The 26,587-nt window shown below is 43.8% G+C and overlaps 1 protein-coding gene across 2 annotated transcripts; it reads right to left on the bottom strand.

The window, feature by feature from the left end:
* Positions 1-6,339: 6,339 nt before the first annotated feature.
* FKBP1A (FKBP prolyl isomerase 1A) lies at positions 6,340-15,747 on the bottom strand. Of its 2 annotated transcripts, none has more exons than XM_077253020.1 (5): positions 15,488-15,747; positions 11,566-11,613; positions 8,937-9,049; positions 8,701-8,854; positions 6,340-6,879 (listed from the first exon to the last, which is right to left on the bottom strand). In XM_077253020.1, the coding sequence occupies exons 1-4, from the start codon at positions 15,522-15,524 to the stop codon at positions 8,726-8,728; spliced, it is 327 nt and encodes a 108-aa protein (XP_077109135.1). In that variant the 5' UTR covers positions 15,525-15,747; the 3' UTR covers positions 6,340-6,879; positions 8,701-8,725. The 2 variants fall into 2 exon arrangements, with proteins under 2 accessions (XP_077109135.1, XP_077109134.1); XM_077253019.1 differs by having other exon boundaries at positions 8,705-8,854; positions 15,488-15,630.
* Positions 15,748-26,587: the final 10,840 nt, after the last annotated feature.

Raw genomic sequence — 26,587 nt, 5'->3', positions numbered from 1 at the left:
TTGTAGTACGTAGGAGCAATACCATGTTGGGCAAATGATGAGTCAAAAGTATTGGCTTTATATAAATGACACTACATGACTACTGATGTCCAAGGTTTATATATGAGCTTATCCGAATAGCTGCATCGGTAACCTGGAGCGCTCCCGATAATCAGCTATCCGTTGTCTGTTTGTTGGGCTCTCCATGTATGTGTTGTGACTGTGAAACAGCCGCGACACATGCAGCTGTGGCGCCAAACAGCTGATTATCTGGAGCGCTCCAGGTATCAGATGCAGATATTTGGGAAGCGCTATAGAGATTAGGGTAAGCACTTTTCCAAATGTGTGTGTGTGTGTGTGTGTGTGTGTGTGTGTGTGTGTATGTATGTATATATATATATATATATATATATATATATATATATATATATATATATATATATGTGTGTGTATATATATGTATACACACACAATAAAGTCCACTTATTTTCTATTTTTTGTGATTTTCTTTTTTATTTTATTATAAGGAACTATTGGATTATTGGGTGGAAAAGCTCTGCACATTAATTGAGGTAACTGGTGCTCTTCCAAATTTTTATATATATATATATATATATATATATATATATATATATATATATAATAATATTATTATTATTATACACAGGGCTGTGGTGTCGGAGTTGGAAGTCAGGGAAATTGAGGAGTCACAGTATTCGTTGTCGATGATTTGGCTTACTGACTTCACAACTCTGTATGTATAATAGATATATATCTCAAAAACCTGACAAAAAATGTGCTTTATTTGTATATTGTGCAGTCATTGCAGCTTGTACCTGTTCACACTGTATGGAAGTGCTGGTCAGGTTTTTTGTTATTTTTATAGTTTACCATTGGAAGTTGTGACTGCCTTCTGTTTTGACTCTGCATTCCTCCCATCAGCCCAAAGGTGCTTTTAATGGGTGCTGTTCCTACCTGCCTATTTAAAATGTAGGCTTATAGCCCAGGAGAAGTATGTTTGATATGTATTTGAGTAGGTCCCACCAGAGAAGTGTCACCTTGTTCTGGTTGATGGGCATGTCAATTGGACAATTTATGCGCTGAATGAAATATTCCAGTTGCAAATCTTTATTCATTACATAGTGGAATGCGCTAAAAACAGAAAAACGATCAATGTAAATCAAAATGTAATATCCCAAGGAGGTTTGTATTTTGAATGATACTCAAAATCATAGTGGAAATGAAGTTACAGGCTGTTCCAACTTCAGTGAAAATGCCTCAAGACGAGGAAATGACGCTCACTAGTGTGTGTGGCCTGCATGTGCTTGTATGACCTCCCTACAACGCCTGGGCATTGTCCTGAGGAAGGGACACGTTCTCCTGAGTGATCTCCTCCCAGACCTGGATTGAAGCATCCGTCAATTCCTGGAGAGTCTGTGGTGCAACGTGAATTTGGTGGATAGTGCGAGACATGATGTCCCAGATGTGCTTGATTGAATTCAGGTCTGGGGAATGGGCGGGCCAGTCCATAGCATCAATGCCTTCATCATGCAGGAACTGCTGACACACTTCAGCCACATGAGGTCTGGCATTGTCCTGCATGCGAAGGCACCCAGCACCCACTGCACCTGCATTTGGTCTCACAATGGGTCTGAGGACCTCATCCCAATACCTAATGGCAGTCAGGGTATCTGGCTAGCACACTGAGGGCTGTGCGGCCCTCTAAAGAAATGACTCCCCACACCATTACTGACCCACTGCCAAACCGATCATGCTATCGTGTCTCTAGGGGGTGAGAGCAATGACAAAATGCAAAAGTGACCAAAATAGCCAAAAAGGATGAGAACAAAGAAATGGTCTGTGGTCTCCCCCTGTAGAACCACTCCTTTTATAGGGGTTGTCTTGCTAATTGCCTATAATTTCTAACTGTTGTCTGTTTCATTTACAACTCAGAAGGAGACATTGATTCTCAATCAGTGTTGCTTCATAACTGGACAGATTGATCTCACAGAAGTGTGATTGACTTGGAGTCACATTGTGCTGTTTATGTATTCCCTTTCTCTAGCAGTGTGTGTATGCATGTATATATGTATATCTATGTATACACAGTACAGACGAAAAGTTTGGACACACCTTCTCATTTAAAGATTTTTCTGTATTTTCATGACTATGATAATTGTAAATTCACACTGATGGCATCAAAACTATGAATTTACACATGTGGAATTATATACTTAACAAAAAAGTGTGAAACAACTGAAATTATGTCTTATATTCTAGGTTCTTCAAAGTAGCCACATTTTGCTTTGATGACTGCTTTGTACACTCTTGGCAATCTCTTGATGAGCTTCAAGAGGTAGTCACCGGAAATGGTCTTCCAACAATCTTGAAGGAGTTCCTAGAGATGATTAGCACTTGTTGGTCCTTTTGCCTTCACTCTGCGGTCCAGCTCACCCCAAACCATCTCGATTGGGTTCAGGTCTGGTGACTGTGGAGGCCAGGTCATCTGGCATAGCACCACATCGCTCTCCTCCTTCGTAAATAGTCTTACACAACCTGGAGGTGTGTTTGGGGTCATTGTCCTGTTGAAAAATAAATGATGGTCCAACTAAACGCAAACCGGATGCAATAGCATGCCGCTGCAAGATGCTGTGGTAGCCATGCTGGTTCAGTATGCCTTCAATTTTGAATCAATCCCCTACTGTGTCACCAGCAAAGCACCCCCACACCATCACACCTCCTCCTCCATGCTTCACGGTGGGAACCAGGCATGTATAGTCCATCCGTTCACCTTTTCTGCGTCGCACAAAGACACTGGTTGGAACCAAAGATCTCAAATTTGGACTCGTCAGACCAAAGCACAGATTTCCACTGGTCTAATGTCCATTCCTTGTATTCTTTAGCCCAAACAAGTCTCTTCTGCTTGTTGCCTGTCCTTAGCACTGGTTTCCTAACAGCTATTTTACCATGAAGGCCTGCTGCACAAAGTCTCCTCTTAACAGTTGTTGTAGAGATGTGTCTGCTGCTAGAACTCTGTGTGGCATTGACCTGGTCTCTAATCTGAGCTGCTGTTAACCTGTGATTTCTGAGGCTGGTGACTCGGATAAACTTATCCTCAGATGCAGAGGTGACTCTTGGTCTTCGTTTCCGGAGGCGGTCCTCATGTGAGCCAGTTTCTTTGTAGCGCTTGATGGTTTTTGCATCTGCAGTTGGGGACACTTTCAAATTTTTCCCAATTTTTCGGACTGACTGACCTTCATTTCTTAAAGTAATGATGGCTACTCGTTTTTCTTTACTTAGAATTTGTATTATGGCAAGAAAAAAAGCAGCTAACAGTCTATTCAGTAGGACTATCAGCTGTGTATCCACCAGACTTCTGCACCACACAACTGATGGTCCCAACCCCATTTATAAGGCAAGAAATCCCACTTATTAAACCTGACAGGGCACTCCTGTGAAGTGAAGACCATTTCCGGTGACTACCTCTTGAAGGTCATCAAGAGAATGCCAAGAGTGTGCAAAGCAGTCATCAAAGCAAAAGGTGGCTACTTTGAAGAACCTAGAATATAAGACATAATTTCAGTTGTTTCGCACTTTTTTTTGTTAAGTATATGATTCCACATGTGTTAATTCATAGTTTTGATGCCTTCAGTGTGAATTTACAATTATCATAGTCATGAAAATACAGAAAATCCTTTAAATGAGGCGTGTCCAAACGTTTGGTCTGTAGTAATATATATATATATATATGTGGTCCTGTTGCATAATTACAATTCCCATTCTGTCCTGACATGGAGACACTGTCGGTCCCTATTATGGAGCAGTTGGCACATGTCGCTGTATGGCAAGGGTCTCCAACCTGTGGCTTGGGAGCCACATGTGGTTCTAGCTACATATGATGTGGCTCATGGCTGTCTGCCAGCTTGGTGCATTTAGCACCAGATCTAGCACACTGCTGTGAAGAGAAGTTCTCTACATGGTTACTTTTGTGAGTTGCCCTGCACAGGAGTAAAGTGGTAACCTTTGCATGTAAGCATACCGACTATAATGGAGGGTGACACGAAGTGCTTTCTGTGGAGAAGCAGTCTGTCATTTATATCAGTAATTGGGGTCCTGGGTGATATTACAGTGGGGGTTGGTTTGCTACCGATCTCTGAGAACGGATTGTGGCTCTCGAGGTAAGAAAGGTTGGGGACCAGAGAAATTGTACTTTGACGTATATGGAAGAATATCTCCTGCAAATTCTACCAGAGCCCTTCCGAAATTCCCTCTAAATTAAATGGGTGCCATACTCCTCATTGGTTGTCTTATTAAGGGTTGCCTGCATGAGCCCTGGTTTTAAAAAGAACCTGTCTCTCATAAATATGTAATTTTTATTTTACATGGTGCATATGCAGCTGTTCTTCTGAACCTGGTGTTTTTGTTTTTTTTTTGTTCCGATTTTTTTTGTTCCGATGTCAGATACAGCACTAGGGAGATGAATCTTTGCTATAGGGAAATCTTGCTTTTTTTTTTTTTTTTGTGCAGGTACTGGCATTTGTCCTGTAAGGTATCCTCTTCTTTTTTTTTTTGCATCTTCTGTTAGCGGTGTTGTTCACCACAACCAGACTGGCTGTAGACTGAATGGCTGCTGGGGATTTTATCCTGAAATGGTAGCCAGAGACTTAATTCACCTTCCTTAGGGTATGTGTCCACGGTCAGGTTTGCTTCAGGCTTTGGTCAGGATTTTATGCAGGTAAAATTCTGACCAAATCTGCACCTGAGGTCACTGGCAGGTCACCTGCGGTGTTCCTGCGTGTTTTGCTCATTGTAAGGACATGCTGCGTTCCGAAAAAACGCAACGCATGTGCGTTTTTGCGGGAAAAACACATGCTTTTTTTAATGCACAGTGGAGACGGGATTTCATTAAATCCCCTCCACTATGCTGTAACATCTTTTCTTTCTTTTCTTCTCATAAAAACTGTATCAAACTGAATATATTAAACCTTTTTTAAACAGGAGGTCAATTTTGTCTGCAAAGCCATGAGTCAATGGAAAAGTCTATGGCGGGGGGTGTTTGGAGCAGCTGGTCAGAAGTTGAAAACCGGGATGATAAATGAATGGACAATAAACTTCCTGTTTCTACATAGAGCATAGAAAAAAATAATTACCGTACCTGGGTAGAAAGGTAAAATAAGCAATTGTAAATACACAGTGCTATATAATGACTGCTTTATATTAAGAGGTAAAAAAGTTGATGTGAGGAGTGCTTCTTTAATGATCGATAAGGATACCTCTTAAATATGACATGCTTGGAAAACCCTTTATGTAGCGTAAAGGCAGCCTGCCAGCTGATTCATACTGCCCAAACCATGGGCAGCCCAAATCAGAGCTTGCTGCACAATTGCAACAAGAATATATTAAAAAGGTCTGACATTGCCCCCAGATGGCTTCACTATTCCCCATGTAAGGTGATTTATAGGTCTCTCGTTTTGGGAGAGTTCTGCCAGTCATCAGCGTCGATGCTTGGAAAAGCCGTCCAGGGACTTGTCTTTCACTATGGTCTCTGGCCAGATCTTCTTAGTATATTGCACAGCGTGAATCAGCTGACAGGTACCCTTTAGTAGTCATAGGCCCCAATTTTCACACCGGTTTTGATAAGGGGGTGAGGTGGAGTGTGAGATGCTGGATTCCTTACTAAGAATCGAGCGTGCGCCTCGACACAAATATTACTCCAATTAGGGACTGAAATGAGCTCTGTGGCGTAAGGAACGCTGCTGCTTGTCATGCATTCGACAACGAAGGTTTGCCCACTTTGTCGTAGCTGGGAGAAAATGGCACGAAAATACCAAAAGTCACTGTTTTAGCATAGCCTTGTGTTTCCAAAGCCTTTTTTAAGCAATATTCTGGTGCAAAAGCTTTGTCGACTTAGGTACGTATGATCTTCTCCCAGCAGACTGTAAAATGGTCAGGTCCATTTAAAACAGTAATGGAAAATGGAAGTCCAGGACTGCTGACCATTGCAATGAAGAATAGGTATGGGACTACAGTGGTGTACTTCTATACATCACTAATAAGATTCACGGCATGGATACTGCTGCAAATAGGGCCAGACCAAACATGCCACCTAGCTACTGCAGCAATGATCTGGTGGCATGTTTGGTACAACTGTGACTCCACCACCCATTATCTAAAATCGGGCCATTTAGAACAGCTGGGCAGTGATTGGAGCTGTCAGATATGACAGGCTATAATGGGAGAATAAATAGACGCCAATGAGTCACCCACCATATCCTTCTGACTTTCAGATGCCATTTATACCGAGTATCATCATTCACAACACATGCGCAAAAATATAATAAATGTAATATACACTGGAGGTTGTCAGGAAACAGATTCTTTATTGTGGCGTCAGCAGAGACACGAGACCTCCATAGATAGAGAAAAGCTGTTTAATGTGACAGTGTGAGGTGGGGGCTGCATGCGGCACAGACAGGACAGAACCCTGCCACATAAGGGAAAAAGCAGACGTGGCACTGCAGAGCTGGAATGACATTTGGCAGGCTGGGCAGTGCTCGGGCAGACGGCTTTGGAATGGTTAGAGGGTACATTACGAGTGCTGTCCTCATCCCTCCAGTGCATTTATTAGGCTGGCATCAGGGGGGCATCTTCAGGAGGTGATCAAAGTAACAAATGTTACTTGCTTTACAGAGCTCTGACTTTACCGGCTTGGAGGGAAGGGCAGTAACTGGTGCAGCCACCTTACCCCCTTCATAACAGCATCCGATGTGATTGCACAGTAATGCCCTAAAATAGGAAGGCAAGAAGGCAGCATGTGGAAGTGTGGAGGGTAATAGGGCAGGTTTTGTGTCCACTGTGTTCTGCACTCTGTTCACACGGTAGTATAGTCATCGGATGCACCTTAAAGAAAAATCAGAAGAGACAGTCAGACAAAAAATGTGGAAGTAGTTCCAAAGTATATCCTCTAAGGGGGAGAGGTGGAAGTAGAAAAGTCACTTATGGAGAAAGCTGATAACTGTTCTAGGAACACAAATCCTGTGCTCCATCCTGTATCCAGAGCTGCACTCACTATTCTGCTGGTGCAGTCACTGTGTACATACATTACTTATCCTGTACTGATCCTGACTTACATCCTGTATTAAAGGGAACCTGTCACCCCCAGGCATTTGTAACTAAAAGAGCCACCTTGTGCAGCACTAATGCTGCATTTGGACAAGGTGGCTCTTTTAGTTATGCTTGCACACGCTGAAATAAACACTTATAAGATGTGCCCCCTCATACCATGAAATCGCCAGGGAGGCGGGACTTTCCTTCCTAATCGCATGCCTCGGCGATTAGGGATCAGCTGACGCCACACAGTCTGAAGAAGGTGGAGGGAGATGAGTGAGAGGCGAAGATATGCACTGCGCATGCCCATGAATCTCAGCCCCGCAGTATCAATAAATCAGAAGACACTGCGGGGCGGGATCTCGGGCAGCGCGGCCGCACAGGCGCAGTCAGCCTGACATCAAATGATGTCAGAAGACGGGCAGCGCTAACTGCGCATGCCCAAGGCTCCAGGACAGATTCAAACAACGCTGAGGAGGCGGCGCCAAGGGGACATGAATGACGGCTGTGCTGCGTCTGATTAGGAAGGAAAGTCCCGCCTCCCTGGTGATTTCACGGTATGAGGGGGCACATTTTATAAGTGTTTATTTCAGCGTATGCAAGGAGCATAACTAAAAGAGCCATCTTGTCCAAATGCAGCATTAGTGCTGCACAAGGTGGCTCTTTTAGTTACAAATGCCGGGGGGTGTGACAGGTTCCCTTTAAACTCCCGAGCTGCACTCAGTATTCTGCTGGTGAAGTCACTGTGTACATACATTACTTATCCTCTACTGATCCTGAGTTACATTCCTGTATTATACTCCAGAGCTGCACTCACTATTCTGCTGGTGCAGTCACTGTGTACATAATAATAAATAATCTTTATTTTTATATAGCGCTAACATATTCCGCAGCGCTCTACAGGTTGCACACACATTATCGTCACTGTCCCCGTTGGGGCTCACAATCTAAATTCCCTATCCCTGTCTTTGGAATGTGGGAGGAAACCGGAGTACCCGGAGGAAACCCACGCAAACACGGAGAGAACATACAAACTCTTTGCAGATGTTGTCCTTAGTGGGGCTTGGACCCAGGACTCCAGCGCTGCAAGGCTGCTGTGCTATCCACTGCGCCACTGTGCTGCCCCATACATTGTACATACATTACATTACTTATCCTGTACTGAGATCCTGAGTTACCTCCTGTATTATACTCCAGAGCTGCACTCACTATTCTGCTGGTGAAGTCACTGTGTACATGTGTCACTGATATTGTACTGAACCTGTGTTACATAATGTACTGGGCACTAACTACTCTCCAAGCTTCAGAGCTGACATCTCCCAGCATGCACTGCTTGTTCAGTGCACAAAATTTTGTGATCTGCATTCTGAAAAGGGTCATCATTAAAACAGAAACGTCAGTCATCTAACTTAGGGAAAGCTAACTGCTCCCTGTATTATAGGAATGGATAGTGGATGTCTGAAGACAATCTTACTGACTTCCAGTAACAGCCAGAATAGTGAATGTAGCTGTGGAGTATAATTTAGTAAAATGGTGAACAAAAACCTATATATATTATAGAGATGCATATTTCATTGCTTTTCACCAGACATGAAGCACTGGTGACCCTTTTACCTACACTCTAGGGTCAGAGTGACCCTCACTCCAATCGCAGCAACTCCACATCGAAGATAAGGGTGGCATTTGGAGGGATGATGCCAGGGTGACCTGTGCAGCCATATGCATAATCAGGGGTACAAGTCAGACGTGCTCTTTGACCAACGCTCATCTGTAATATGAAAAGCAAAGGAGCAAGTTTACAAGGAATCTACACACAACATAGGAAACCTGGGGGTAAAAAGCCTCCACACCTGTGCCACTCCTTCTTCCCAGCCGCGGATCACTTCATTCCTTCCAACGCAGAAACAGAAGGGCTTATTCCTATCACGGGAAGAGTCAAACTTCCTTCCATCTGGGAGATACCCTAACATGGAGAGAGAATTTATAAAACCGCTTTCTTTGATTCCTTCTGAAGATCTGTCAACATATAAGTCACCAATTTCTGACCAAAGGGGGTCTGAAAACCGGCGGCCCCACGATCAGCTGTTACCAAGTAAAGCATCCGGAGGAGATACATTGTACAAAACGAAAACAGCACACCGCCTAGTGGCTGTCTGCAGGTAATGCAGCTCAGATCCCATCAAAGTGAACATACACTGAACACCCCCTCCACCATGGTGACTTCAATGACCCCACCATTTTCAAGATCTCTGCTTCCGGTCAGTAAATGGAAATATTATTGTTTACTTCCAAAATAAACTGAAGTCGCCTCTTAATTAGTTACAACTGTAACAAGTGAGAGCATCCTCTGCGAGTTAAACTCATCCACAGCATAAATCTCACCCCTATCCTGAGTTTGTTACAATGTTTGTGTAGTAGAAATGTAGTAATTATGGACTGAAAAGATTGTTTAGTTTACGTAGGACTGTCTAGGATGGATACAGCTGTACACAACTAAGGGTATGTGCACACGTTGAGGATTCCATTGCGGATTTTTCAGCGCGGATTCTGAAAAATCCGCAGGTAAAATGCACTGCGTTTTACTGCGGATTTTGTGCGGATTTCACCTGCGTTTTTACACCAGCGGATTCCAATTATAGAACAGTTGTAAAACGCTGCGGAATCTGCACAAAGAATTGACATGCTGTGGAAAATAAACCGCAGCTTTTCCGCAGCATGTGCACTGCGGATTTGATTTTCCATAGGTTTACATGGTACTGTACACCGCATGGAAATCTGCTGCAAATCCGCAACGTGTGCACATAACCTAATACTTCTCAAGGCAGACTTTTTTTTTTTTTTTTTAAAGTTCTTAGCTTGCTCAAACACAGTTCATAACGGGAATATAAAAAAAACCCACAAGGACAAATCTTGTGAGAGGAAGCAAGGCAGGAAGCGGAGGAGACTGCAGGAAACGCCACATCCTGTGCTGGAAAAAAATGGAGCAGACACCGAGAAAACACAACAGAGCAGATCAGCAGCTAATAATCCGATACTAGAGCGGGGCAAGATGATCCAAAGGACCCTTGTACAGCGGCCACATCAGTAGTCCATGGCTGCCAGCAGACCCTTGTACAGCGGCCACATCAGTAGTCCATGGCTGCCATTCCAGACCCTGGTACAGTGGCCACGTCAGTAGTCCATGGCTGCCAGCCCAGACCCTTGTACAGCGGCCACGTCAGTAGTCCATGGCTGCCAGCCCAGACCCTTGTACAGCGGCCACGTCAGTAGTCCATGGCTGCCATTCCAGACCCTGGTACAGTGGCCACGTCAGTAGTCCATGGCTGCCAGCCCAGACCCTTGTACAGCGGCCACGTCAGTCCATTGCTGCCAGCCCAGACCCTTGTACAGCGGCCACGTCAGTAGTCCATGGCTGCCAGCCCAGACCCTTGTACAGCGGCCACGTCAGTAGTCCATGGCTGCCAGCCCAGACATTTGTACAGCGCCCACGTCAGTAGTCCATGGCTGCCCACCCAGACCCTTGTACAGCAGCCACATCAGTAGTCCCTGGCTGTCTGCCCAGACCCTTGTACAGCGGCCACGTCAGTAGTCCATGGCTGCCCGCCCAGACCCTTGTACAGCAGCCACATCAGTAGTCCCTGGCTGCCTGCCCACAGCACAGCAAACCTCCTACATGCTGGCATACACGTTCCTCTTATGATATGCACCAGCGTGACATCATCATTGTACCTCGCATGACATCACAGCAGCCTACTAATCGGCAGACAATTTGAATGCAGGGGGGTAGGGTTGCACAACTCTGGTGCAGCAAAACTGGACCAGGTTCACGGAAATCATTTTCATTAATGCAGGACTGAAAGAAATTGTTTACGGCTACGTGCACACGGAGTCTCTTGATATGTTTTCTGAGCAGAAACAACATTTTTGATATTGGGAGAATTTCTCCAAATACTCTATGTACAACGTGGCCTAAAATCAGAATATAGTCTGGTTTTATTTCTCTAGAAAGAGCCCCACTGTGGTCCATGGACTGTATGGGGTATTGTCTGCCTAATGTGACCACTAGGGGCGCTTACTGCATACAATTTATATTGTGTACTCCATAGTAAAACTGTACAGAACTCTCCCCCTAGTGGTACCTGCAGGCAGAGGTTACACATTTGTGTCACAGTAGCAGATGCGCAGCTCTGCATTAGAAAACCTGCGCTCTAACCCCTGCAAAAAAATTAGCACAGAGTGTGAACCTGAGAACGCTGCTACAAGGTGGACATTCACTGATAAATCACTGAGGAGGCTTCAGCAATGCGTACATGCAGTGATGACCACAGATTAATGGGATCCCAAGGATATACAAAGTTTTACAGACCATCAATGACAAGCTAATAGGGGGCACTTGGTTACTTAGGTTACATAATTGCTCTCTACAGTTGGATGGGAGATTCAGACAGAATATGATTCCACATGGATTGCCAGACTCACCATCATAGTGCACCACAGCTTTCTGGCCCTTCTTTGGGAATGTCTGTCCTGAAGAGGGAAACAAGGACATGGTAATCAGCATGCTTATATTATATCAAGATGCACAGGACTATACAGAGGCCATAGTTTACAGCCAATGGCATCATCGGCATATATGACAACAGTTGTGCAAAAGCAAATTGCAGCTTATAAATCTTATTATACAAATCACAGAAACAGCCAAGTCGCAGTTTACATAAATTACTGATCTTGAGTAAAAGCCTGTATTATACTCCAGAGCTGCACTCCTTATTCTGCAGGAGCAGTCCCTGTGTACATAAATTACATTACTTATCCTGCTCTGATCCTGAGTTACAGCCTGTATTATACTCCAGAGCTGCACTCACTTTTCTGCTGGTGGAGTCACTGTGTACATACATTACTTATCCTGTACTGATCCTGAGTGACATCCTGTATTATACTCCAGAGCTGCACTCACTATTCTGCTGCTGGAGTCACTGTGTACATACATTACATTACTTATCCTGTACTGATCCTGAGTTACATCCTGTATTATACCCCAGAGCTGCACTCACTATTCTGCTGGTTGAGTCCCTGTGTACATACATTACTTATCCAGCACTGATCCTGAGTTACAGCCTGTAGTATACTCCAGAGCTGCACTCACTATTCTGCTGGTGCAGTCAGTGTACATATATTACATTACTTAGCCTGCACTGATCCTGAGTTACAGCCTGTATTATACTCCAGAGCTGCACTCACTATTCTGCTGGTGGAGTCACTGTATACATACATTACTTATCCTGTACTGATCCCGAGTAACATCCTGTATTATACCCCAGAGCTGCACTCACTATTCTGCTGGTGCGGTCATTGTGTACATACATTACATTACTTATCCTGTACTGATCCGGAGTTGCATCCCGTATTATACTCCAGAGCTGAACTCACTATTCTGCTGGTGGAGTCACTGTGCACATACATTACATTACTTATCCTGTACTGATCCCGAGTAACATCCTGTATTATACCCCAGAGCTACACTCACTATTCTGCTGGTGCAGTCACTGTGTACATACATTACTTACCCTGTACTGATCCTGAGTTACATCCTGCATTAGGCTAAGTGCACACGTTGCAGAATTGCCGCGGAAATTTGCAATTCCGCAACTCCTGCCACGGGTATATCGCATGCGGAATTAGCTTGCAGAATGCTAGCGTTTTCCAATCGATCTGTAGCATCGCTTGGAAAAGTGATTGACAGGTTGGTCACACTTGTCAAACATAGTGTTTGACAAGTGTGACCAACTTTGTACTATTGATGCTGCCTATGCAGCATCAATAGTAAAAAGAGCTAATGTTAAAAATAATTTAAAAAAAATGGTTATTCTCATCTTCCGACGGCCCTCGATCTTCTCAGCAGTGCACGCGGCGGCTTCCGTTCCCGGGGAAGCTGTGTGCGAAGGACCTGGGATGACGTCATGGTCACGTGACCGCGACATCATCCCAGGTCCTTCGCACACAGCATCCCTGGGAATGGAAGGCGCTGCGTGCACCGCTGAGAGGCGGGAGGACTCCGGGGGCCAGCAGAAGGTGAGTATATCACTATTTTTTTTTTACAGTGATATGGTGCCAAGTCCGTGGAGGAGAGTCTCCTCTCCTCCACCCTGGGTACCATCCGCACATAATCCGCTTACTTCCCGCATGGTGGGCATAGCCACATGCGGGAAGCAAGAGGATCAATGCATTCCTATGTGTGCAGAATCGCCGCGATTCCGCAGATTAATGAACATGCTGCGTTTCTTTTTCCGGAATGCGTTTCCGCTCAGGAAAAAGACGCAGCATGTGCACACAAAATGCGGATTGCATTATTTTAATAGGATGCTTAAGGTGAGCGTTTTTTTTGCGAAAAATCCGGAACGTGTGCATACAGCCTTATACTCCTGAGCTGCACTCCCCATTACACGAGAGTTTCATGATGGTTCTGCTGTCACTGTATTGGAACCTTCTTTACATCATTATTACATGCCCCACCTCTCATTATTCTCTGGATTATTATAGGTCCCCCCCATACATTATACAGTGTATTATATTCCCCACCACTCCCCCCCATACATTATTCCCTGGATTATTATACGTCCTTCCCCCCCATACATTATACAGTGTATTATTTATATGCCCCACTCTTCCCCCATACAGTATATTATATGCCCCACCCCTTTCCCCATACATTATTCCTTGGATTATTATAGGTACTTTACCCACATTCATTATACAGTGTATTATATGCCCCACTCTTCCCCCATACATTATACAGTGTATTATTATATGCCCCACCCCTCCCTCTATACATTATAGTGTATTATATGCCCCACCCCTCCCTCCATACATTATACAGTGTATTATATGCCCCACCCCTCCCTCCATACATTATAGTGTATTATATGCCCCACCCCTCCCTCCATACATTATATTATTATATGCCCCACCCCTCCCTCCATACATTATATTATTATATGCCCCACCCCTCCCTCCATACATTATAGTGTATTATATGCCCCACCCCTCCCTCCATACATTATATTATTATATGCCCCACCCCTCCCTCCATACATTATAGTGTATTATATGCCCCACCCCTCCCTCCATACATTATATTATTATATGCCCCACCCCTCCCTCCATACATTATACAGTGTATTATATGCCCCACCCCTCCCTCCATACATTATATTATTATATGCCCCACCCCTCCCTCCATACATTATACAGTGTATTATATGCCCCACCCCTCCCTCCATACATTATATTATTATATGCCCCACCCCTCCCTCCATACATTATACAGTGTATTATATGCCCCACCCCTCCCTCCATACATTATATTATTATATGCCCCACCCCACCCTCCATACATTATATAGTGTATTATATGCCCCACCCCTCCCTCCATACATTATATTATATGCCCCACCCCTCCCTCCATACATTATAGTGTATTATATGCCCCACCCCTCCCTCCATACATTATATTATTATATGCCCCACCCCTCCCTCCATACATTATACAGTGTATTATATGCCCCACCCCTCCCTCCATACATTATATTATTATATGCCCCACCCCTCCCTCCATACATTATACAGTGTATTATATGCCCCACCCCTCCCTCCATACATTATATTATTATATGCCCCACCCCTCCCTCCATACATTATACAGTGTATTATATGCCCCACCCCTCCCTCCATACATTATATTATTATATGCCCCACCCCTCCCTCCATACATTATACAGTGTATTATATGCCCCACCCCTCCCTCCATACATTATATTATTATATGCCCCACCCCTCCCTCCATACATTATACAGTGTATTATATGCCCCACACATTATACAGTGTATTACATGCCCCACCCCTCCCTCCATACATTATCTGGATTATTATAGCTCCTTTACTCACATGCACTATACAGTCTATTTATTATATGCCCCACTCTTCCCCCATACATTATACAGTGTATTATTATATGCCCCACCCCTCTCCCATACATTATACAGTGTATTATTATATGCCCCACTCTTCCCCCATACATTATACAGTGTATTATTATATGCCCCACCACTCTCCCATACATTATACAGTGTATTATTATATGCCCCACTCTTCCCCCATACATTATACAGTGTATTATTATATGCCCCACCCCTCTCCCATACATTATTCCCTGGATTATTATAGGTACTTTACCCACATACATTATACAGTATAATACTACAGGTAGCATCCCTCCCCCGTCTCACTGTATATCCGGCCGTAGAATGCCTGCTCCCCTCCCCCGCTGTGATTAGCCCCGGTTATAATGAGAGATCACATGACAGGTCTCCCCGCCTCCGTTATTTGCACAGCTGGCATTACCGTCCCCGGGGCAGATGGAATCCACAGTTACTCCCATACTGGTCACCGTTACACAGCTCACACTGGAAACAAGCCGCCGCGCAGGGATACCCTGAAAACGTAGTGACGTCAGCACTGGGAGGGCACTTCTTTCTAAAGTCGTCTCTCATTGGTTTGTCTCACGAAACGCTACAATAACGTCACGACGCCGGCTCATTCCAAAACGCTTTGTTTGTCAGGTAGGAGAGGGTGACGCTCGGGGCGGCCATTTCCGATACTGGCAGGCTTGTCCTTTCCGCGGCTACTCGCAAGCTAAAGTCAGAGGGTGGGGTTCCAGGTTTAAAAATGGCCGCCTGAGAAGAAAAGAGGGGTTATGGGGTGTCACGTGACTTCAGGCCATGAAGGAGCCCTTTGTTGTTCTAACAATGTACGAGGAAGGAATGGTCACCGCTCCCAGCTGTGTGTGCGAGCTGCGCCTGTGACGACAGGCCGGAGAGGAGGCCATGATGTGTTCCCCGGAGCAGAGGACACAACAGTCTCATGCACATTGTACTTTTTTTTTTTTTGTTTGTTTTTTAAGCATTACCGGCCTTATGGTGCGAGTTTCAAGTCAACAACATGTCAATTTCTCTCTCAGATACACTCAGGTTTTTGTGCAGATTTCTACCATAAACCTGCAAACATGTGGAAAATCCTCAGGTAACAAACGCACAGGCAAGGTTATTGTGTTTCCGCCATCAGAAATACATGAAAGGCCCATGTGACACGCACATGACTGTGTTAATAAAGTTTTATCAAAACCAAATACCAGTTAGTTTAAAAAACAAAACAACTTTATTTAAAATATGACGAACCACTAAAAGACAACTAAATCATAACGTCAAAAACGCAAGTAACTTACAAAAACAGCATCCTCAGTGCCTGTCTGCTCACCTCACGCCCCGTCACATCAGTGATGCCATAAGTACCATAATCAGTGTAAGGGCTCATTTCCACATGCGAGTCACACGTCCGTATCTCGCATGTGGAAACCAAGCCCTGGTGCCGGCACTTTGGAGCGGAGCTGTGCAGCTCCATGTGTTCCTATGCGGCCGCACGCTCCGCTCCTCAGTGCCGGCTCCACAGCTTGGTTTCCACATGCGAGATACGGACGTGTGACTCGCATGTGGAAATGAGCCCTAAGCCACAGGCCCTCATAACAAAAGTGTGCTCAGTGAGGTATGCCGAAGGGCCCGCAGAACGACAGGCTTCCCGAGAGCTGTGCCCGGTCGCACAATGCCCACATAGTGAGAACATCAGTCCCTGACACTAGTGTTCACGACATTACCTACATGATCCTCGGTGCCCTATAAGAGCATCACCCCCAATGTCTGCCCGCACCAATATTAGTCACCCTATAACACATCATCCACAGTACCCTCATAACCACAATCCCCCCGACAACAGTCTCTACTACTCTAAAGCCATGAAAGAAAGCCAAGAGACCGGCACTGCTGCTCCTCTCCGGGATAATGAGGCAAGACTCACTCCAAGGGTAAAACAGTCAAATATCCAAAATCACCGTATAGAAGGAACGAACGAACTGGCACTCGCTGTCCCAATAAAAATTGTCCTTTATTATGAAGTCATGCACAAACAAGACAGGTAGGCAAAAAAGTGGTATACATTCAAGATGACCATCGTTTCGCGGGACCTGTAGAAGCGCAAAACAATCGTCTTGCACCACTTTTTTTGTCTACCTGTCTTGTTTGTACATGACTCCATAATAAAGGACAATTTTTATTGGGACAGCGAGTGCCAGTTCGTTCCTTCTATACGGTGATTTTGAGTCTTTACTAATGTGCTTTCATAACTGTACTATTCTCAGTAGCTCCAAAGTAACACAGATTGAGGGGGCACCACAGGAAAATCTTAAAGGGATCCAACAACGGCCTATAGTAGTAACCCCAAATCATCCAAGAAAAAGATATAGGCCATAAGGAGGGGATCACCACAAAAGCATGGATATTATATAGAAATTTTATTGGATACAAAAAGACACACAAAAAAACAAAAATATTAAAATAGTCACACATGTGACATAAGACATTATATAAGCTCATAATAAGGTTTAAACCTTAAACCGTACTCAAATGTGTGCAAGTGTGTTCAGTGGCTATATAAACAGCATACCATCACTAACAAATGACTAATCCCCCACAATGAAAATGCAAGAGACACCCACATAACCCTCAATGAAACAGACTTGCCATGCTTGAATAAACAAACAATAGGTAGCTTACCAAATACAAGCTCCAGAGTATAAACAGTAGATCCTACACAAGTAGGCCCACAAGGGGCAAAAGGTCCTTGATGGCCCAAACCAGGACCTAACAGAGAAAAGAGCTAGGTGGGAATCAGGCAAAGGATAGAAAAAATATATAAATCTGAACAAATGCTGAGGTAGCTGCCCATGGCTGAGATCATAGAGCAGCCATAACGCTGGTACATACAGCACACACAGAGTCGGGTAGAGCACAGCAAAAAGTCTCCTGGATGAATATCCAAACCAATATTCCACTCACATATCCATCTGACCCGTCCTTGTGCTGTGCATTTTGGTTCACAGACAATACATTCACCCATAGAGTTTCATTGATCCATACATCACTTTTAAAAATGTATATATGTGCCTGCAATCTATGAGACTCAGAGCAGGTCCTAGTCACATCCATTTTGTGGATTATACTTTGCCTTTAAAGCCTGTTGGGATCAGTATAAAAAAAAGAAAACCGAATTTGTACTCCATTGTTCCGTCCAAATTTTTCACAGATACGTTAAGAGCCAATAGATAAGTAAAAGTTTCGGTTAGTCTACCTGCCTCTGTGAAAAACTGATGAGGAAAAAAAAGACGGATGCACCATGGAGGCAATGTGAAGGTAATACAGGTGACCTGTGACAAAAAAAGCTTAATTTCACACAGATGTAAAAATTGACATGTTCTGTGTGAACGAAGCCTTAGCTGAAGTATCCTTATCCCCTTCACGACCTATGAGTACGTAATAGGTCGTGTATCTCCCTTCGATGCGGGCTCCGGTGCTGAGCCCACATCTTTCCCAGCACATGACAACTGATTTGATCAGTCAAACACGCAGCGTCCAGATGTTCCAGCATAGTGGAGGGGATTTTTTGAAATCCCGTGTCCACTATGCGTGGAAACACGCATCCGTCGGCCCTGCAACTCCGGACATGCTGCGCATGTTTTAAGATCGCAGCATGTCCGTGTTCCTTGCGGCGACGCTGCGCCGCCGCAAGGAATAACACAGGGCCCTATGCGAGGGGTGCGATGATCCCGGATGTGTACAATGAACACATCTGGCATCATCGCGTCCCAGAAGGGGCGGGGCTTAGAAAAAGCTTTGCCGCTCCGACGATACCGCCGGCCATCCTGATCATGGACACGTACCCTAACACAGTGTTTCTCAACTCCAGTCCTCAAGACCCACCAACAGGTCAAGTTTTCAGGATCTCTTAGTATTGCACAGGTGATAATTTCATCATCTGCTCCAGCAGTAACTCCATCACCTATGGAAATCCTGAAAACATGGCCTGTTGGTGGGTCTTGAGGACTGGAGTTGAGAAACACTGATCTAACAGCCTCGAGTGGAATCGAGATCCACCCACAGCTGTTAACTTGCCGCTGTCAATCTCTGACACAAACCCGCCCATTGGTGTCCCTGTCACGCGATTGCGGTGCGTAGATTGGTTGGCATGACAACCGGGGATCTGCAGACGACCCCGTGCTTGTCACTGCTGATCTGCTGTGAATGTCGGGCCGTGACTGGCGTTAATAGCAGATGATGATTTTTGCTACACATAGCGTAGCACAAGCGATCAGAACATCACAGCTTCAAGTCTCCTAAGGAGAAGCAAGAAGTAAAAAGCAAGCAAAAGCTAGAGAAGAATGTTACTAAAAATATAAAAGCTCAAGTCACCCCCCTTTTGCCCCATTCAAAATAAAAAAAAAAAAACATTTGGTATCGCCGCGTTCAGAAACGCCCGATCAAAATATAAAAAGAAGTAATCCAATTGATAAAAGGCATAATGAGAAAAATCAAAAAGCCGGAATTATGTTTAAATGGTCGCTGCAACATTGCAATAAAATGCAACAGGCAATCAAAACATTGTATCTACCCCAAAATGGTATCATTAAAACATCAGTTCGCCTCGCAAAAAGTAAGCCCTCACCCGGCCCCAGATCCCGAAAAATGGAGACACTACAGGTCTCAGTAAATTGGCTCCATTTTCTTTTTACTAACTTTGTATTTTTTTTTTACCACATAAATAAAAAAGAACTTAGACTTGTTTGGTATCTGCGAACTTGTAATGACTTGGAGAATCATAATGGTAGGTCAGTTTTACAATATAGTTAACACAGTAACAAAACAGCAAAAAACAATTGTGGAATTGCACTTTTTTCTTTTGCAATTTCACCGCACTTGTATTTCTGAACGACACCATTGATTTTACCATTTAGTGTACTGGAAAATGGGAAAAAAATTCCAACTCGCCTCTCAAAAAACAAGCCCTCACGTGACTATATTGATGGAAAAATAAAAATGTTATGGCTATGGGGAGAAAGGGAGCAAAAAATGAAAATGGAAAATCCCAAGATAGTGAAAGGGTTAAAGGGAATCTGCCACCAAATTTTAGAGCAGTATTATATAAAGGCAGAGACCCTGATTCCAGCGATTTGTCACTTCCAGGGCTGTTTGGTGTAATTTTCAGAAAATCGCTGTTTTATAAGAAGAAGATTATCACTAGAGGACTAGTAAACTTGATGTCAACTAGTCAAGCATATTTATGAGCTCTGTATATCCCCGCTCCCACCATTGATTTGCCACTTTCTGTGTACAAAGTGCATGGGCAGAAAGTTGTGGTGTGGGCGAGGTTATACAGCGCTCAGCATTCAGAAAACTGGTAGATCTGCAGCAGATAAGCCAATGATTTTATCAAATGACACCAAGCAGCCCAGTAATTGATACATCGCTGGAACCAGGGTCTCTGCCCCTACATTATGCTGCCCTCTGATGGAGTAGCAAGATCCTGGTGACAGATTTCCTTTAGGCTATGTGCACATGTTGCGGATTAGCCTCTGGAATTTTTTATGCGGATTCTGCATCTCTTGGCAGAAAACGCAGGTGTGGATTTCTTGCGTTTTTACCCCTGCGGATTTCTATAATGGAAAGGGTACAAAAACACTGCAGATCCGCACAAAAGAAGTGACATGCTCCTTCTTTTAATCTGCAGCGTTTCTGTACGGAATTTTACGCAGCATTAGCACAGCATTTTTTTTCTTCATTGATTTACATTGTACTGTAAATCTCTTGCGGATCTGCAGCGTTTCTGTGCGGTAAAAAAACACTGCGGATGCGCAGTAAATCCGCAACGTGTGCACATACCCTTAAAAGTGACAGCCTATACCTCCCCCATAACAGCACTAGACACAGTGCCACATACCTACACCATACCCATATATAGCTCTGGCAAAATTAAGGCTATATGCACACGTTGCCGATTTGACACTGGAATTTTCTGTGCAGATTCTGCATTTCTTGGCAGAAAACGCAGGTCAGAATCTGCGCCTTTTTTGGTATGTGCACACGTTGCAGATTTTTGTGCGGATTTCTTCCTTTTTTACCCCTGCAGATTTCTATTATGGAATGGGTGCAGAAACGCAGATCTGCAAAAAGAATTGACATGGTCCTTTTTTTTTTTAATCTGCTGCGTTTTGTGTGCAGATTTTTCTGCACCATTAGCACAGCATTTTGTTTGCCATTGATTTACATTGTATTGTAAATCACTTGCGGATCTGTAGCGTTTCTGCACAGAAAAAAAAGCTGCAAATCTGCAGGAAATCTGCAACGTGTGCACAAACCCTAAAAGACCACCACATTAAAACCCTGTCATGGCCAGTCCAATCTCCAGACCTGAACCCCATTGAAAACCTCTGGAATGTAATCAAGAGGATGATGGATAGTCACAAGCCATCAAACAAAGAAGAACTGCTTAAATGTTTGTGCCAGAAGCAGTGTGAAAGACTGGTGGAAAGCATGCCAAGACGCATGAAAGCTGTGATTAAAAATCATGGTTATTCCACAAAATATTGATTTCTGAAATCTTCCGAGTTAAAACATTAGTATTGTTGTTTCTAAATGATTATGAACTTGTTTACCTTGCATTACTGTTATTTGAAAGCACTGGGGTTTTTTATTTTTAATTTTGACCATTTTTGTCAGAAAAAAAAAAATACAACATTTATTGCTTGGAAATTCAGAGACAAGTTGTCCGAAGTTTATAGAATAAAAGAACAATTTACATTTTACTCAAAAATATACCTATAAAGAGAAAAATCAGACAAACTGAACATTTTGCAGTGGTCTCTTAATTTTTGCCAGAGCTGTATATACAGTGGCATGTAAAAGTTTGTGCACCCTTGGTCAAAATTACTGCTATTGTCAACAGTGAAGATATTTAACCCCTTAATCCCATATGACGTACTATCCTGTCAAGGTGGGGTGGGCCTTAATTCCCACCGACGGGATAGTACGTCATAGCGATCGGCCGCGCTCACGGGGGGAGCGCGGCCGATCGCGGCCGGGTGTCAGCTGCCTATCGCAGCTGACATCCGGCACTATGTGCCAGGAGCGGTCACGGACCGCCCCCGACACATTAACCCCCGGCACACCGCGATCAAACATGATCGCAGTGTACCGGCGGTACAGGGAAGCATCGCGCAGGGAGGGGGCTCCCTGCGTGCTTCCCTGAGACGATCGGTACAAGGCGATGTACTCACCTTGTACCGAGCGTCTCCTCCCTGCAGGCCCCGGATCCAAAATGGCCGCGGGGCTGCATCTGGGTCCTGCAGGGAGTACTTCCGGGTCCGGAGCCTCTGCAGCCTGCTCCGATGAAAGTATGATCGCCGATCTGACAGAGTGCTGTGCAAACTGTCAGATCGGCGATCTGTGATGTCCCCCCCTGGGACAAAGTAAAGGAGTAAAAAAAAAAATGTCCACATGTGTAAAAAAATAAATAAATAATAAAAAAAAATCCTAAATAAAGAAAAAATATATATATTATTCCCATGAATACATTTCTTTATTTAAAAAAAAAAAAAAAAAAACAATAAAAGTACACATATTTAGTATCGCCGCGTCCGTAATGACCCAACCTATAAAACTGTCCCACTAGTTAACCCCTTCAGTGAACACCGTAAGAAAAAAAAAAAAAAAACAAGCAAAAAACAACGCTTTATTATCATACCGCCGAACAAAAAGTGGAATAACACGCGATCAAAAAGACAGATATAAATAACCATGGTACCGCTGAAAACATCATCTTGTCCCGCAAAAAACGACCCGCCATACAGCATCATAAGCAAAAAAATAAAAAAGTTATAGTCCTCAGAATAAAGCGATGCCAAAATAATTATTTTTTCTATAAAATAGCTTTTATCGTATAAAAGCGCCAAAACATAAAAAAATTATATAACTGAGGTATCGCTGTAATCGTACTGACCCGAAGAATAAAACTGCTTTATCAATTTTACCAAACGTGGAACGGTATAAACGCCTCTCCCAAAAGAAATTCATGAATAGCTGGTTTTTGGTCATTCTGCCACACGAAAATCGGAATAAAAAGTGAACAAAAACTGTCACATGTCCGAAAATGTTACCAATAAAAACGTCAACTCGTCCCGCAAAAAACAAGACCTTACTTGACTCTGTGGACCAAAATATGGAAAAATGATAGCTCTCAAAATGTGGTAACGCAAAAAATATTTTTTGCAATAAAAAGCGTCTTTCAGTGTGTGACGGCTGCCAATCATAAAAATCCGCTAAAAAACCCGCTATAAAAGTAAATCAAACCCCCCTTAATCAACCCCTTAGTTAGCGAAAAATAAAAAAATAAAAAAAATGTATTTATTTCCATTTTCCCATTAGGGCTAGGGTTGGGGCTAAAGTTAGGGTTGGGGCTAAAGTTAGGGTTGGGGCTAAAGTTAGGGTTGGGGCTAAAGTTAGGGTTTGGATTACATTTACGGTTGGGATTAGGGTTGGGATTAGAGTTAGGGGTGTGTCAGGGTTAGGGGTGGGTTTGGATTAGGGTTTCAGGTAGAATTGGGGAGTTTCCAATGTTTAGGCACATCAGGGGCTCTCCAAACGCGACATGGCGTCCGATCTCAATTCCAGCCAATTCTGCGTTGAAAAAGTAAAACAGTGCTCCTTCCCTTCCGCGCTCTCCCGTGCGCCCAAACGGGTTTACCCCAACATATGGGGTATCAGTGTACTCGGGACAAATTGGACAACAACTTTTGGGGTCCAAGTTCTCTTGTTATCCTTGGGAAAATAAAAATTTGGGGGGCTAAAAATCATTTTTTTGGGAAAAAAGGATTTTTTATTTTCACGGCTCTGCGTTGTAAACTGTAGTGAAACACTTGGGGGTTCAAAGTTCTCACAACACATCTAGATAAGTTCCTTGGGAGGTCTAGTTTCCAATATGGGGTCACTTGTGGGGGGGTTGTACTGTTTGGGTACATCAGGGGCTCTGTAAATGCAACGTGACGCCTGCAGACCAATCCATCTAAGTCTGCATTCCAAATGGGGCTCCTTCCCTTCCGAGCTCTGCCATGCACCCAAACAGTGGTTCCCCCTCACATATGGTGTATCAGCGTACTCAGGACAAATTGGACAACAACTTTTAGGGTCCAATTTATCCTGTTACCCTTGTGAAAATACAAAACTGGGGGCTAAAAAATCATTTTTGTGAAAAAAAAAGAATTTTTATTTTCACGGCTCTGCGTTATAAACTGTAGTGAAACACTTGGGGGTTCAAAGCTCTCAAAACACATCTAGATAAGTTCCTTAGGGGGTCTACTTTCCAAAATGGTGTCACTTGTGTTTTTTTTTTAATGTTTAGGCACATCAGGGGCTCTCCAAACGAGTCATGGTGTCCCATCTCAATTCCAGTCAATTTTGCATTGAAAAGTCAAACGGCGTTCCTTCCCTTCCGAGCTCTTTCATGCGCCCAGTCGTTTACCCCCACATATGGGGTATCAGCGTATTCAGGACAAATAGCACAACAACTTTTAGGGTCCAATTTCTTCTCTTACCCTTGGGAAAAAAAAAATTGGGGGCGAAAAGATCATTTTTGTGAAAAAATATGATTTTTTATTTTTACGGCTCTGCATTATAAACTTCTGTGAAGCACTTGTTGGGTCAAAGTGCTCACCACACATCTAGATAAGTTCCTTAAGGGGTCTACTTTCCAAAATGGTGTCACTTGTGGGGGGTTTCAATGTATAGGCACATCAGGGGCTCTCCAAACGCAACATGGCGTCCCATCTTAATTCCAGTCAATTTGCATTGAAAAGTAAAATGGCGCTCCTTCCCTTCCGAGCTCTGCCATGCGCCCAAACAGTGGTTTACCCCCACATATGAGGTATCGTCGTACTCAGGACAAATTGCACAACAACTTTCGTGGTCTAATTTCTTCTCTTACCTTTGGGAAAATAAAAAATTGGGGGCGAAAAGATCATTTTTTTTTTTTTTTTGAAAATCTGTTTATTAGATTTTTCTAAAACAGTACAAATCATACAATTCCAATGATAATACAATAATGTGACAGTATTAAATAATAATGTATCCCCAAATCCCTCCCTCCCCCCTACATAATCCAAAATAGAAACCCCCAGACTCTGCTTGCGCTTGACCGAAGAAGTGTCTCATGAAACTGGTGAGTTGCCACCTATCCTCTGTAGTAAATACCATTGGGTGTTTTCAAAATGTGCTCTCAGTTTCTCCCTAGTCTCTAGAGGGAGCGATGGAATAAAAGTAGCCCACGTGGAAAAGAATTTACCCACCTGCTTCTCTCTATTAGTCAGTGCGTCCAACCACTCCATTCTGAATATGAACTGGATTTTAGTGCGGATGAAAGGAAGTGAAGGGACTAAAGGGCTCAACCACTGGTGCAAAATGCTCTTCCTAGTCGCCGAAGCCCATATCATAAGTGTTGCCTTAATGTGTTTGGGCAATTTGTGAGATGTCTCGTCTAGGATATTAAAAATGGCCCATTGTGGAGTAAGCGTGAAGTTTACTTTGCAAATTTTCTGTAATTCTTTGTGTACCTCGCTCCATAGTCCCAGAATTTGCGGGCAGCTCCATAAGTGATGGTATATGTCGGTGTTACGAGATTTGCATTTAGAACACAAATAGACGGTGGAGGGGGACATCCTAGACTGCATGCAGGGTGTAATGTAGGCTCTGTGTAGTATTAAAAGTGCCATGTCCGTGTAGCTGCTGTATGGCAGAATCTTTCTCTGTGACATAGTAGCCTCAAAGAGGTCTCCCACCTCCAAGCATGGTATGTCCCTCAGCCACTTCGCCACTCCCGTTGTTTTCCCTTCCCCCACCCACTTTCTACGTAATAATGAATAAATGTTGCTTATAGAAGCCGGGTGGGATTTTGCATTTCGAATAAACCCATCTAGATTAGTCCTCCCCTCCACCCAAACCCCCCCCCCCACCCCCCACCCCCACCGACTGACATTTCTGTACCAAGCTGCGCGCCTGGAGAAATAAGAATGGTTTATTGCTAAATAATGGGAATCGTTGTGACGCCATTTCAAAGGATAATATTGAGAAATTAGGATCCATGAGATCTATTACCTGCCCACAACCTTGGGAAGCCAAAAGCTTATAAAAATATGGTGCGGAGCCCCTCAAAAACCCCGGATTTCCCAAAAAGGACTGGAAGGGGGATAGATTATACTTTAAATTACAAATCTTTCTGCATTGTCTCCAAGTTTGCAACGTTTGCCATAGTGATGGGTGTTCATGTATTCCCGCTGGGAGATCCTCCCCACTTAGGTGTAACAAAGCTGGTAACAAGATATGTGGGAAGAATTGTTGCTCTAGTTCAACATTTGCAAAGTGGGAAATACCCCTAATCCAATCAATTGCATATCTAAGATTAGCCGCTAAGTTATATCTTCCCAAATCAGGAAAATTAACACCACCCTCCAATCTCGTCGCCTGTAATCTTGCAAGACTTATGCGTGATCTACCTCCAACCCCCCAAATGAAT

Source organism: Ranitomeya variabilis, chromosome 4 (genome assembly GCF_051348905.1).
Source record: "Ranitomeya variabilis isolate aRanVar5 chromosome 4, aRanVar5.hap1, whole genome shotgun sequence".
Lineage (NCBI taxonomy): Eukaryota > Metazoa > Chordata > Amphibia > Anura > Dendrobatidae > Ranitomeya > Ranitomeya variabilis.
The sequence above is the reverse complement of the archived record's forward strand: the minus strand, read 5'-3'. Positions and strand labels throughout refer to the sequence as shown.

Bases quoted from the DNA above. Each gene is read 5' to 3' on its own strand.
- FKBP1A (XM_077253020.1), bottom strand. From the start codon at position 15,524: ATGGGAGTAACTGTGGATTCCATCTGCCCCGGGGACG. The intron at 9,050-11,565 runs GTGAGTCTGGCA...TCTCCATGTTAG, and splicing joins AGCTGTGGTGCACTATGATG to GGTATCTCCCAGATGGAAGG. The intron at 8,855-8,936 runs GTGTGGAGGCTT...TTCATATTACAG, and splicing joins GGGAAGAAGGAGTGGCACAG to ATGAGCGTTGGTCAAAGAGC.